At 34.4% G+C, this 12,981-nt stretch overlaps 1 protein-coding gene and 1 long non-coding RNA gene across 6 annotated transcripts; both read left to right on the top strand.

Moving 5' to 3' along the window:
• LOC109717732 (probable acyl-[acyl-carrier-protein]--UDP-N-acetylglucosamine O-acyltransferase, mitochondrial) lies at positions 482-6,244 on the top strand. Of its 4 annotated transcripts, none has more exons than XM_020243621.1 (10): positions 482-692; positions 767-849; positions 1,233-1,357; positions 1,652-1,760; positions 2,687-2,779; positions 2,852-2,968; positions 3,713-3,796; positions 4,605-4,709; positions 5,700-5,786; positions 5,856-6,244. In XM_020243621.1, exons 1-10 carry the CDS (start codon positions 578-580, stop codon positions 5,880-5,882), a joined length of 945 nt encoding a protein of 314 aa, XP_020099210.1. In that variant the 5' UTR covers positions 482-577; the 3' UTR covers positions 5,883-6,244. The 4 variants fall into 4 exon arrangements, with proteins under 4 accessions (XP_020099210.1, XP_020099209.1, XP_020099208.1 ...); XM_020243620.1 differs by having other exon boundaries at positions 484-692; positions 5,870-6,244; XM_020243619.1 differs by having other exon boundaries at positions 488-692; positions 5,864-6,244.
• Positions 7,269-11,052, top strand: LOC109717731. Of its 2 annotated transcripts, XR_002218286.1 has the most exons (4): positions 7,269-7,891; positions 8,909-9,008; positions 9,643-9,687; positions 10,676-11,052. It is a non-coding gene; the product is annotated as an uncharacterized LOC109717731 (long non-coding RNA). The 2 variants fall into 2 exon arrangements; XR_002218285.1 differs by lacking the exon at positions 7,269-7,891 and having other exon boundaries at positions 7,899-9,008.

Here is a 12,981-nt window from a genome sequence, read left to right as displayed (position 1 = left end):
GTTAACTTAAGATGACAAATTACAATCACAAGTAGAGTTCATATAACTTTGATTTTTCTTTTCTGGCTTAAAAAGTCCAAAGAAATACTATTCTCTAATAATTGCAACATTTTTCATTTAAACTAAAATCACAGTTGTCGATAACAGAATCACTTAATTTATCATTAGACAATAAAATTCAATATCAAAGCTTTATACTTAAACTTTTAATTTATATTTTTCATAAAAAAATTTAAAATAAAAATCACTATTTTCTCTAAAATATATAAAATATATTTTTAATTAGCAAAATATTTTACATAAGAATTACATATTTATTTTTCAAATTATAAATTACTTTCGCAATTGTTTTGAGAAATTGAGCCAAATAGGCACTAATAACCTGAACCACTTCCGGCTCCAACCCAAATCCAAACCGCGTCTCACCTCGTACTTGTCGCGTGCACGGCACGTGCTCCGGTAGAACCGCGCTCCATCTCGTCGTCCACTCTATATTTCCTCTCCGTGGACGACACTCTCCGCTTCCTCCTCCGCCCCCGTTTTCGTTTTTTCAAACCCTCGAGCGTGGGGCGCGCCCATGGCCATGGCCGCGGCCTCGTCCTCTCTCCGATCCCTCCGCGCCCTCTCCATCTCCCGAGCTCTCTCTCCTCTCCCCCTCCTTCGAGGGTTCGCTTTGCGCCTCCTCCACCAAGGTGACGCTTCCCTATTCCCTCCATCTCTTGCTTAAATTTATGTTAAGACCACTTTGGTTCGATGAATCACTCAGGTGTTTTAGAAGAAGGGAGAAGAGGAGGTCCCGGTTCCGTCCACCCCACCGCAGTTGTTCATGCCGATGCAATGATTGGGCAGGTAATTTGTTGGATTTTTGTAGCATCTCTGTGTTAATCGAGTAGATCAACTCGTGCTTTTGTTGTTAGCAATACCATTGAATGTTCTCGATCTAGTTTGTAGAGTTTAGTGGCATTCGTCTAGATTTAGGTCACAAAGTGGTGAATTGCATTGTCCTCAATGTTAGAAATGGTCAATTTGATGCCTTAATTGTTTGAATCCTGAAGAAATAGTCTCAAAATTTTACAGTGGTGCTCTTGAAACTGAGTGTTTGCTTAAGTGGTGGGATTTATACTAGAATAAAAGCTTAGGCATTCCTTAATTTTCTCTATATTCATTATATAGTAGCCATTTAGTTTTGATAATATAGGAAGATAACTATTTTCATACGTTGGAGTTTGCAGGGTGTTATGATAGGTCCCTTTTGTACAATTGGGTCTTCTGTCCGGATAGGCAATGCTTGTCAGTTGCATGCAGGGAGCCATATCATGGGGGATACTGAATTAGGGGATCATTGTATTGTTCTCACGTAAATTCTTGTCCTTTGCTTTTAATATTTCTCATTTAAATTGGTTTCATTCATAGCAAAGCATGATATTTTTAGCCTGACTAATACCATATTGGAAAACAAAAGAAAAATGGAAAGAAAAAAAAAGTGAGTAGATGAAAAAGTATCTATCGGCTAAATTTTTTTCTATAGTATGAAAAGAACAGAGGATTTAGGAGGTTCCTAAATTCCTTTTTTGTTCTGTTTGAAAGAAATTTTTTTTACATCGTCACTGTGCTTATTGTTTCTACAGTAGAATTTGAAACTGTCAGGCAGTGGTGCTATTGTTGGTGCAGACCTACCTGGTCAGACAATTATTGGAAGCAATAACGTTATTGGACACCATTCTGTGGTTGGAGTGAGATGCCAAGATTTGAAATATGAGGTCAGCCATCCTTGATCATTAGGAATCTATATAGTGTTTCACTGTTATAGTGCCTTATAATGAACTATGGTTTATGTATTCTTTTTTTTTTTTGTAGTTCAGTGATAATTTTAGTCCGTTGTTCAATAGGTTTTCATGCATCTTTATATATTTCTCTTTCCATTCTTTAATCATGTAAATAATTCAAAGAGTATTTTGTATCTAGCTGTATAATGTAGTATGCCACCAAAAATCACCTCTTCTAGTGTTCTAGTTTGTCTTCTAATGCTATTTAGTGTTTGCCAATGGAAGAAGTTACATTTTTCTATATATGTAAAGTATAAACAGTTTTAGTTATATATAAAGGTTTTGTTACTTTCTTTTAGGAGACCTGTCTCTCCCCTCTAATTGTCTTTTCCAACAAAGCACTATTACACAAGCACTCATTATTAGTTTGGCAAAATATAACACTATCAGGCCTGTCAAGTAGTTGTAAGAAAGTCAAATTACCCCTGCCACATTGGAGGCAGCAGGTTCTTTTTGAGTAAGGGATGCTCAATTCCTAATTCGTTTGAAATTTGAGAATATTCAATATGTTTAGGTAACTTGAATTTCTAAATTCTAAAGTACTGTGCTTTAGGATTTTTTTTCCCTCTATTCTAATTATACTATAACTATCCTGTATTTTTTAAATATTTGTTTTGTTAAGGACATGTTAATTAGTTGGATACAATACAATGGTACTTATTGACCCTCGAGTTCTAAACTGTGCAAAAGTTCTTATATTGTGCTTACCAGCTTACATAATTCATGTCCCCACACATACAACAGCACATATATGTACATATATGTGATAGATACCAGCCGGCTTTGCTTTACTGTTTAGTGGCTATTCTATGAAACAAACAACAATCAGCAACTATATGCAAGTTCTTTCTTTAATGTAGGCAGGTGATAAGTGCTTTCTACATATTGGTCACAACAATGATATTCGAGAGTATAGCTCCATTCATCGATCTTCTACATCAAGTGACAAGACGGTAATTGGTTTCCTCAAGCTTCAAATTATTTAGCGAACCCTTTTTTGCCTGCTAAATTGTATTTATTGATAGGTTGTTGGTGACAACAACCTTATTATGGGGTCTTGTCATATTGCCCATGACTGCAAAATTGGCAACAACAATATTTTCGCAAACAACACACTGTTAGCTGGACATGTTGTAGTTGAAGTGAGTCATTGTTTTACTTATTCATAGTATTTGTTGATATTAATCTGTTGGCTAAATTACAGAAAACCCCATGTCAAAACGTGATTTTTCACTTTTCCCCTCTGTCATTTAAAAACCTACACTTTGACCCATTGTAAAATGAAAAATGTGCACTTTGCCCCCTACCGTTAATGATCCGTTAGGATTCCGTTATAAAATATTTTTTTATACAAAAAATACCCCTCCGCCCTCTTCCCTGTTACTTCGCCGCCTCACTGCCTCGCCCTCCTCCACTGCCTCGTCCTCGCCCGCATCCCCGTCCGCGCCCACAAACACCCCTTCGCCCTCCTCCGTTGCCTCGCCTTCGCCCTCTTTGCCGTTACCCACCTCTCCATCCACCCCCACCTCGATTTTCACTCTACTGTTGCCAAAATCGAGGGGCGGTGAGGGTACAGGAGGAGAGGGGAGTAAGTGGAGAAAAAAAATAGAGAGAAACCGCAGCCGATTGAGGCGTAAACTGCGGCCGACCAAGGCTGCTGTTGAGGAAGATGAGGGAGGACATGAAAATGGTGAGGGGCAAAATGGTTATTTTATCATCACAGTACACACTGTACCCCTCCTGTGAACATTTTCATTTTACAAGGGGGCAAAGTGTAGGTTTTTAAATGACAGGGGGGGAAAGTGAAAAATCGGGTTTTGACGGAGGAGTTTTATGTAATTTAGCCTAATCTGTTCTATATAATTAGTGACTGTTTTTGCCGTCAGGACTACGCTCATACTGGAGGGGCTGTTGTTGTTCATCAATTTTGTCGGATTGGATCGTACTCTTTTCTTAGTGGTGGTTCTGCAGTATGTAGAAGCTCTTGACTTGTGGCTCTTTTCTGTTAGTTATTTCTTATAAATTTTTCGGATGGTGTTGAAGAAATATCTTTAGTTTGATATTGTTTAGTTGTCAATTATATCATAACCTAAAGGAGTAGGGAGTTTCATGCTGTTAACTTTTGCTTGCAGAACTCAAGGTTTTGCTTGATATTCATTCTGTATATGCCAAATGGTTAGCATACATCAACATGGCTAGATATGAGACCCTGTCAATATTTAGACTAAGGACACCTGGATACATTTTCTTTTTCTTTTTTAACTTTGAGTAACTTGTTCTCCCTTAAAGATGGCTTGCTATATTTGACTAGTGAGACCAGCTTCTGGTGATAAAATAAAATTTCTCAAACTTTTATTCACTATGTTGAATATGTAGATTATCCCCAAATGAACATGTATAGACACATCTTACTCAAGTAGATGGTTTGATAAAGTAAGCATTTGGTTCAGGTGCTAGATTTATAATTACGAGTAGGTTGTTGTGACAACACAATTTTAAGAGTAGAACCCTATCAATCAAGCAATATTCTTCTAATCCAAGTGGAATATGCATGAAAGTGTTAGATGTACATCAGTAAAGTCTTTATGCCTCATAAGAATCAGATTAACCAATGTACGTCTACAATGTCCGGTTGGATCAGTTTAATTATCACATAACATCAATACAAGCCTTCTCATGTAGCTACCTATATTTGAAATCTATTTTAGCACTTCTATTTGGAAAATAAAGTTTATTTGCATAATCCAATTTTCCATTGGTGCCGATCAACTGAAACAGATTTCACAAGATGTACCAAAGTACATGATGGTATCAGGTGATAGAGCTGAGCTACGTGGTTTGAATCTCGTGGGCCTTCAACGTAATGGTTTCTCTAGTGTTGAGGTCAGTGTTTTGCAGAAGATGCCAATCTTTGTTTAAACCAACCCTGAGAAGTGTGCAGCTATACCTCTTATTTAGATAATCAAAATAGGAAAAAGGGAAAGATAAGGAAGGAACATTCAGCTCATGATTTTCTTTTGATCATGAATTCTGTTGTGCTACCAAGCTCCCTATAATCAAAGAAAGTAAGATCGATGACAATTGCTTAGTTTACATACACTGTTGCTTATTCTTGCCTCCTACTACCATATTTTCAAGTGAAATGAAGCCTAAAGAATACGCAATGATGAATTATTACTCTAGCTGTGTGATGGATCATCATTCTCTATTGATTACCTAAATTAAAACAAGTATACTTCTATACTGTAGCAGTATATAGTATAGTGCATAGCATAGACCAAGACCAATTTTTAGACAAGTTGTATTCTTTAGGCTTCAAATTTTTTTTAAAAAAATTAAAACGGAACTAGAAAATTTTAGAGAAGTATACAGGCCCATCGCATACACTATGACTTTGGAATGAATACCTTTTAAATGCAATTATGGATTTATGTACAACCTGAAATAGTATCTTCTTCTTGCATAAGGAAGTCTATAGCGCCACTTGCAAATAGTTTGGTGCTTGTGACATTTTTCACCAAGCTATTAGGTCATAATGGTTAGTTTAATTTACTGTCCTGTTTGGTGGTGGATTATAAGACAGGAATAGTTCAAGCTGCGTTGGGACCATTCTCAGTCAAAAATCTTGTTTGTCGTGAGAGGATGAATCAAGTTGGACCATAGGATGTGAACATCCCATATTTTATTGAGCTAGAGCTGAAATTTTATCTCATTGAGGGAACACTGAATTTCATTTGCTTGCAGTGTTAGTATATGAATGTAATTCATGTTTGTTTTTTTTCTGGTTAAGGTAGATCTGTTAGTTGTGGTTTATTGCATTTTCTTGTATGTTATATCCTTTTTTTGAGCTGCTGCTTCTTTAATAAAATCCAGGTTATGAAAATGAGGAGAGCTTATCGAAAGATTTTTATGCCCATTAATACAAACATGGGTCAATTTGATGACCGACTTGCTGAAGTGGTAAACACATTTTTCTGACCTTCCTATCAAGTCGTTAAGCATATATGTCGTCGATTAAACTTGGCCTAGCTTGGCAGGAACAGGACAAAGAATTAGCTGAATGTCCTGCTGTATTATCTATGTTGCAATCTATCCGTGGCTCATTTGAACAAGATCGTCGTGGAATTTGCAAGTTCAGAAATTGGTGTGGCTCATAAGATCTACCTGTGAGTTCCTTGTGTGACATCAGTGGGAATTATTCATTTTATTTCTAAGGGAAGCAACATACCTATTTGCAACTGTTGCAGTACTGTGGAGATATTTGTAACTGTTGCAGTACTGTGGAGAAAAATCCTGAGCTGATGTATCATGCACAAATTGAACCTTACCTTTTCGTATTCTTATCATTTGTTTATTGATATCCAACACATTAATTGCTTGTCAGCTAAATCTGCCAGTCCTCTTGAAAGCATTTCATAGTCGTGTTTCTGATTTTGTGATTGCATTGGACTATAGTCACAAAAATTAATGTTAATTAGAATAAATTTGGGAAATCCATATGAAATTTGTTCACATCGACAGCCCTTCTCATCTATATGAACGAACTTTTTGTTTATCCAATTTCATTAAATTCTGTCTATATGGTTTGCACTTCCTGTGATCCTTCATTCGATCCCACTTTTTTATTTATTATTATTATTATTATTATTTTGAGGGAATGGTAGCATGCTATCTGTTTTGTTAAAATATGAAATAACGAGGCTTTGAACTTTGACTTTGAGTATTAATCATCAAGTCCTTTACCCCTTGCGCTAGGCGGTTAGTGGTCCCACTTTTTTATTGCGGTCTAGTTTGCCACTGTTTTTTGGTCAAGAAAACTATTTTCATTTAAACTTTTCTTTGAGAAACTTTATGCTTCCTTTTATGTGTAATGTTCTAATCTTTTCCCTTCAGCGACGCACATAAATTGCTTTATTCTTCCTTTTTCTTTAGATAATGTGTGTTTGTGCACTCTGTTGTGTGTTGAAATTTACCAGATGAGATAGTAGTAGTTGAATATACTTTTTGGCTATCAGTTTCACATGTTTTATTGCATTTGAGATGTTGTCATAGAGCACCGAGAACTCATCAGCATATCATGACATGTTTTGCATTTAGCAGACGGGTTATAATTACTACGTTTCATTCCTTGTTAGATGATCCCTCTGCATTAGACTTGATAAAACTTTGACAGCTATACTGGAATAGCAAATTGGAAAGAAACACTGACACAAGTACATAACAAAGACCCTCAACTCGCTTTCTTATGGTGATTGTACTAAAATAACATTTGCTATCTAAACGAATAATTCTGCTGTAGATGGTATTTACTTTCACTTGCAGAGCCCTCGGTATGGACTGTTGAGTACGACCCATTTTAGTTTTGCTGATTATTCACTATAGATTTGAAAGCTTGTAGATAGGAAGTTGGTTGGAAATAACAATTGCTTCAAGGTAGGGAACGGTGGGGATAGCGGCACTTGTACCCTCGTGTATTGAAGAAGTCTTTAAGTACATGAAATATGGACATAGGGGTTTATAAGGTCTGTTCAAAGTATTAAGGCAACATATATAATAAATGGTAGAGATTTGTAGCTTGAAGAGTGTGTTTATCTTAACTGTTGGTTGTGTTCTATATTCCGGCTCTCAGGACCTGTAAATCTAATATTGTTTGAGATTATATTTATTTTCCTTTTAAGCAATTAAAGAGGAAAAAAGGTGTTTTTTTGAAAGCATTATTATTCTTAAGAGTTGATTAACTAATTTGGCATCATAGCAAATGATACCTGTACTTTAATTTCTTTCCCGCAAATTCAGCTATTTCTTTTTTTCCACTCTTTGTACGAGACTTTCCACAATCTGGTGAGCTGTGGCTTGTTTCCTATCTTGTACTTCATCCACTGCATAACAGTAAAGTTCTTTGTAGAATTTTATTCTAGTTAATAACACATCTTAATTGTTGTATTTTGTTTTTTGCTTCATTAGAATTTAAGAATTCCTAATATGTTTTTTTTTTGGGGGGGCTTAAAACATTTATCAGGACTCTGCAGTATGAGCTAGATGTTGCTGTGGGAGATTCAAATTTGGTCTGTTTTCGGTTCCTTCTGCAACCAGCTGTTGAATGTTTTTTTTTTTTTTTCTTTTTCTTTCAGAAATACATCACGCTTGTTCTAGAACGTATGTTAGAGATCTAGAAAAATAACGGTTTTTCATTCATATTAGTGAAAATTGCCAATATCTATCAGCTTATTGGAGTTTCCACTTTTATGTTTCATAATATGTAGTCATTTACCGTTACTTTTTAGCTTAACCTGCTCAATATTTCTTGAATTGTTTTTAGCTCGAACTCTTCATGCCTGAGTTTTCCGTAGCATCTGTACTGCCAGCTTAAATCGAAGAGCTCATAATACCAATTATCTTTTACTTTCATTCAAATGAAATCTATAATCTAGTAGCAATATGAGAGTTCATGATCTGTATCTCTTGGTTTTTTATAAAATTTAATTATTTTGGCATTTAATAACTTAAAGCAATGGCACATCTACTTATTCGTACCACTCTTCTAAATGAGTTACCTTTTTCCTGTCATAATTTAATTGTAAACCCCTTTACCAATGGTTTCAAGTCCTTGCTGCTTAGAAATACTTCATGCTGTACTACTTACGTAGCTTGAATTTGGGCAGAGCGTGGGAGATTTGATCTGATCCTTGCATTAATGCTGAATTTTAAACAGTCATTAAGAATCCCTAGGTGGTACTATGCTAGCAAGGTTTGTGAATCCCAAATCACCATCCTAGGACACACTTTATTATCTTTGAAAAATCTTAGTATTATGGCATTTACTAAGGTGATAATAGAATAAGGTTGGATGTTACCAAGTACTGTAGCAACCTTTGAAATTCTTTATGGCAGCCCAGATATTATTTAATTCTTGTAGACTTTTGTGCACAATAATGAAACATGAGATACTAGGAATAAGGTATGTGCTTTATAATCTATGGATTTAGTGGCTCCTGCTTTCACCAGAATACTCTTGTATGTATTTTAACAGCACTTTTTTCTTTTTTTGTTCCTCTTTTTCTTTTCTTTTTTTCCAATTATAGGTGGTATAGGTTGTTGGATGTGTAACCTCGGAAACTTCAATTATGGTATTTTTGTATCTTCTGTGGCCCACCTCTTCTTTTCCCTACTCATGTTATCAAGGTCCTAATACAACATTGATGTTTGCAAATCTTTATATCAAAAGCATTCCTTTTTTGGTCGTGTTATGCTTTTTATTATCTTAAGCTGTAAGTTAGGAAATATGACATCTTGATACTCGGAATTCTTTAACTCTGGGACAGTTGAGATATTTATTTTGCACCAGGCATCCTTTAACTTCTAGGCAGTTAATAGGGTAACTTCTTTTCTGAGACTCCTCTAATTTGAGCTCCTTTGGAGATATGCGGATCTTAGTGGTACGTACCTGGGGGAAAAAGAGGAGGAGAGAAAAAAGAAAAACCAATAATAACTATTGAAAGATAAGAAAACAGTGACTTGTAGATTATATGTTCGACTATGTGGCTTCTGGCCTAGTAGCTTTAGGAATAGTTTTTGTCCTTTCTAAATATAATTAGATAAGTTGGCAAACAAAAAATCTAGAGTTTTATTGAACTGGGAGTAGGATGTTGTTCTATTTTATTTAGCTGCAATAAGAAATTGCTAGAGAATTTTTGATAGAAAAAGTTGTTAAAGCTTTTTTTGATATCTCTGTTCAAATATCAATTTTGTATAATCTCCTGCTGGTCCAAACAGGCTTGTAAGTGCTGAATCCTCTCATGATCTCTGACCTTTGCAGATAAAATCAAGAGATGATATCATCCTGTACTTTTATGTGTGTGGGGTAAGCAACTAAGCATAGAATATTCAATCACTGTTTGCTTGCTCTAGATGTTACCAATTATTCTATCACTTCCATTTGTTGTTTCAACTAAAAAATTTTCTCGACTCTTATCTGCGCCCTTCCAATGCTACTTGGGACTAAGTGATTAAAAAATTTGCATGTAGTCTATTTGTTTACAGATATTAAGACCATGTGTTGCGTTTACTTTCTTTATTGGAATTCTTTGCATACTTCATTTTTTTTTTTGTTGTGTGAACAGTACCGGCTATGCAATAATAGTTCTTCATATTAACATATCATGGGAAAGTTAGAGTTGAGCTGGATAGTAGAGTTGAGCTGGAATACTATCGGTAGCAAACGGGCTCCGTTGCCATCCATTTGTTTTCGATGATGGAGCCTCCAAATCGACAATTGGTATTGTTGAAAATGATCTATACCACTTGAAGTATGTAGAAATCAAATTTCATGTTTTTTCGATATTGTTCTCTCGTTCATCAAGTGGGCGTAAAAATAAAATGAATATCCTCTAAAAAGTGATGATAGGAATTTTATAATCAAGATCGAGAGTGTAGATCTTGTTCTAAATAGTTTAAAGAATTTTCTAACCAAAATTCAAATGATTTGGATAGCTCTACACTGTTAAACGAGAAAACACCTCACATCGACTATTAAAATTACAAATTTTGAAACCCTTTGATCATTAGGTCAATGATATCGAAAATATTTGAAATTTAATTTCTAGATACTTTAAATAATATAGATTATGTTCAACGGTGCCGATCGTCGATTTGAGGGCTCCATCATCGAAAATAAGTGGGTGGCAACGAAGTCCGTTTGCTACTGATAGCATTCCAGCTCAACTCTGAAAAGTTATACAATTTTTACATCATACTAATGAAAGTTTTTCACCATTATATGATGTATTTTGCTTGCAATGAATGCTCTAACTGTGGGTATCACGTGTGTTTCTCCTTTCACTAAGAAACAGGGCCAATGAGGGGGAGAAAAATGAGCTGTATCCTACGGCGTTTGCTTCCACTCTTAAACGTTTAGATGAAGCCTAATGAGAATAAGCTACAGTGGGGAGTACATGATGTACTAAACAATTAGATGTGACATAAAGTAGTGCTCTTAAACACCTACGAAGCAAGCATCAATATCTTTGGTTGATAAGCTAATCAATGCTTGATTTCTTAAACTAACCATCTTTAGAAACTGTACTCTTATTTATAAGCTCGCTTAATCCTTATGCATCTTGATGTGAGTGTAACTCTCGTCGGCAACTGTACCGATTGACAAGGACCAATTGCTTGGATTGATTATGCGCCGTGTTTTTTAATAGGCTAACCACTTTATTTGTACGCAGAGTTGGCATTGAATTTCTTGTTTATTGATTTTAGTGAACATAAGCATATCTTATATCGTTATGCTAATCCGAAGTTTCAAATTAGTTCATGTTAGCCACTTCTCTACAATACCTTGAACAAAATTAGCTCGATTGGAGTCCTCTAAAAACTACTATGGATTTATTGATTTTAGTGAACATAAGCATATCTTATTTCGTCATGCTAATCCGAAATTTCAAATTAGTTCATGTTGGCCACTTCTGTTCAATATCTTGAACAAAATTAGCTCGATCAAAGTCCTCTAAAAAGTACTATGGATTTATTGATTTTAGTGAACATAAGCATATCTTATTTAGTTATGCTAATCCGAAGATTCAAATTAGTTCATGTTGGCCACTTTTGTAGAATATCTTGAGCAAAGTTAGCTCAATCGGAGTCCTCTAAAAACTACTATGGATTTATTGATTTTAGTGAACATAAGCATATCTTATTTTATTATGCTAATCTAAAGTTTCAAATTAGTTCATGTTGACCACTTTCGTACAATATCTGGAGCAAAATTAGCACAATCGGAGTCCTCTGAAAACTACTATGGATTTATTGATTTTAGTGAACATAAGCATATCTTATTTCGTTATGCTAATCCGAAGTTTCAAATTAGTTCATGTTGGCCACTTCTGTACAATATTTTGAACAAAATTAGCTCAATCATAGTCCTCTAAAAAGTACTATGGATTTATTGATTTTAGTGAACATAAGCATATCTTATTTTGTTATGCTAATCCTCAGTTTCAAATTAGTTCCTGTTGGCTATTTTTGTACAATATCTTGAGCAAAATTAGCTCAATCGAAGTCCTCTAAAAAGTACTATGGATCTGCTTGACCTAACACTTGGAGAAATACTTTCCAGCGAAATAAATTAATTTCCTCACAAAAAAAAAAGTGCAAGAAAATTTCAAGAATTTGTTTTTAATGAAAAACTCCTTTTCTAAGTTTTAGGCTGTTTGGTTTAAAGGAAAACATGTATTTTTTGAAACCTTTTTTCATATTTTATTGAAAACTAGCATGGTCCTTGTTTTGGATTTTTTTAGAAAAATAAAAACACTAGCTTTCCATAAAATATGAAAAAAAAAAGTTTTTCATAAAACCTTATTTTTCTTAAAATCAAACGAATAGAAAACCAAAAAAAAGGTATTTCAAAGAAAACTATTTTCTTGAAAAAAAAAATCCACACTTTTCAGAGAATTGCAGTTCGGCAGAAAAGTAATTTTTCTGTTGGGATTTGGTAAAATTGTAAGGCAAATTTTTTAAAGTGATTTTATAATATTTAAAATTTAAAATTTAAATAAAAAAATTGAATTAAAACTTGAAATTTTAAAATTTAAGTTTTAAAAATTTTGAAATTTGAAATAGAAAATTTTAAAATTTTAACCAAAGAGTACTCTACTTAGCAATACATGGTAACCCAGGGAGGTATTAACCAAAGCCCATATTGGTTAATAAATAATCTGACTTATGAATATATTTACCTTAATATATATAATAATTAAGGCCCAGACAAAGCAAGGACAAAAATTTATCCCACATGTCCTATGAGAGCTTTAAAATGTTTATCTTCTTGCGTTTGGTAGAAGGGTGCTTTTTTTTATTTTTTTTATTTTTTATAATCCTTCTTTTTATTTCATTCACATGATTTAGCAATAACAAGAATCTGGTGGGTCAAGAAATTATTTAAAAATGGCTAGTGCAATATAAACTTCAAAACGAAGGGGGAAAAATTGAATGTAGGATCCCCTAAGTTATTCCTCGTTGAATCTGCATTGAGAAAATAAGGAACAAAGAGTTGATGATGTTATTTGTTCTTCAATGCTACAAAAATAGGAATATGAAGTTATGAACAAGATTGAACCGTACTACAATAACTGCTCTATAAAATTGTAAGAGGACA

This window comes from Ananas comosus, linkage group 11, assembly GCF_001540865.1.
Source record: "Ananas comosus cultivar F153 linkage group 11, ASM154086v1, whole genome shotgun sequence".
NCBI classification, from domain to species: Eukaryota; Viridiplantae; Streptophyta; class Magnoliopsida; order Poales; family Bromeliaceae; genus Ananas; species Ananas comosus.
The sequence above is the reverse complement of the archived record's forward strand: the minus strand, read 5'-3'. Positions and strand labels throughout refer to the sequence as shown.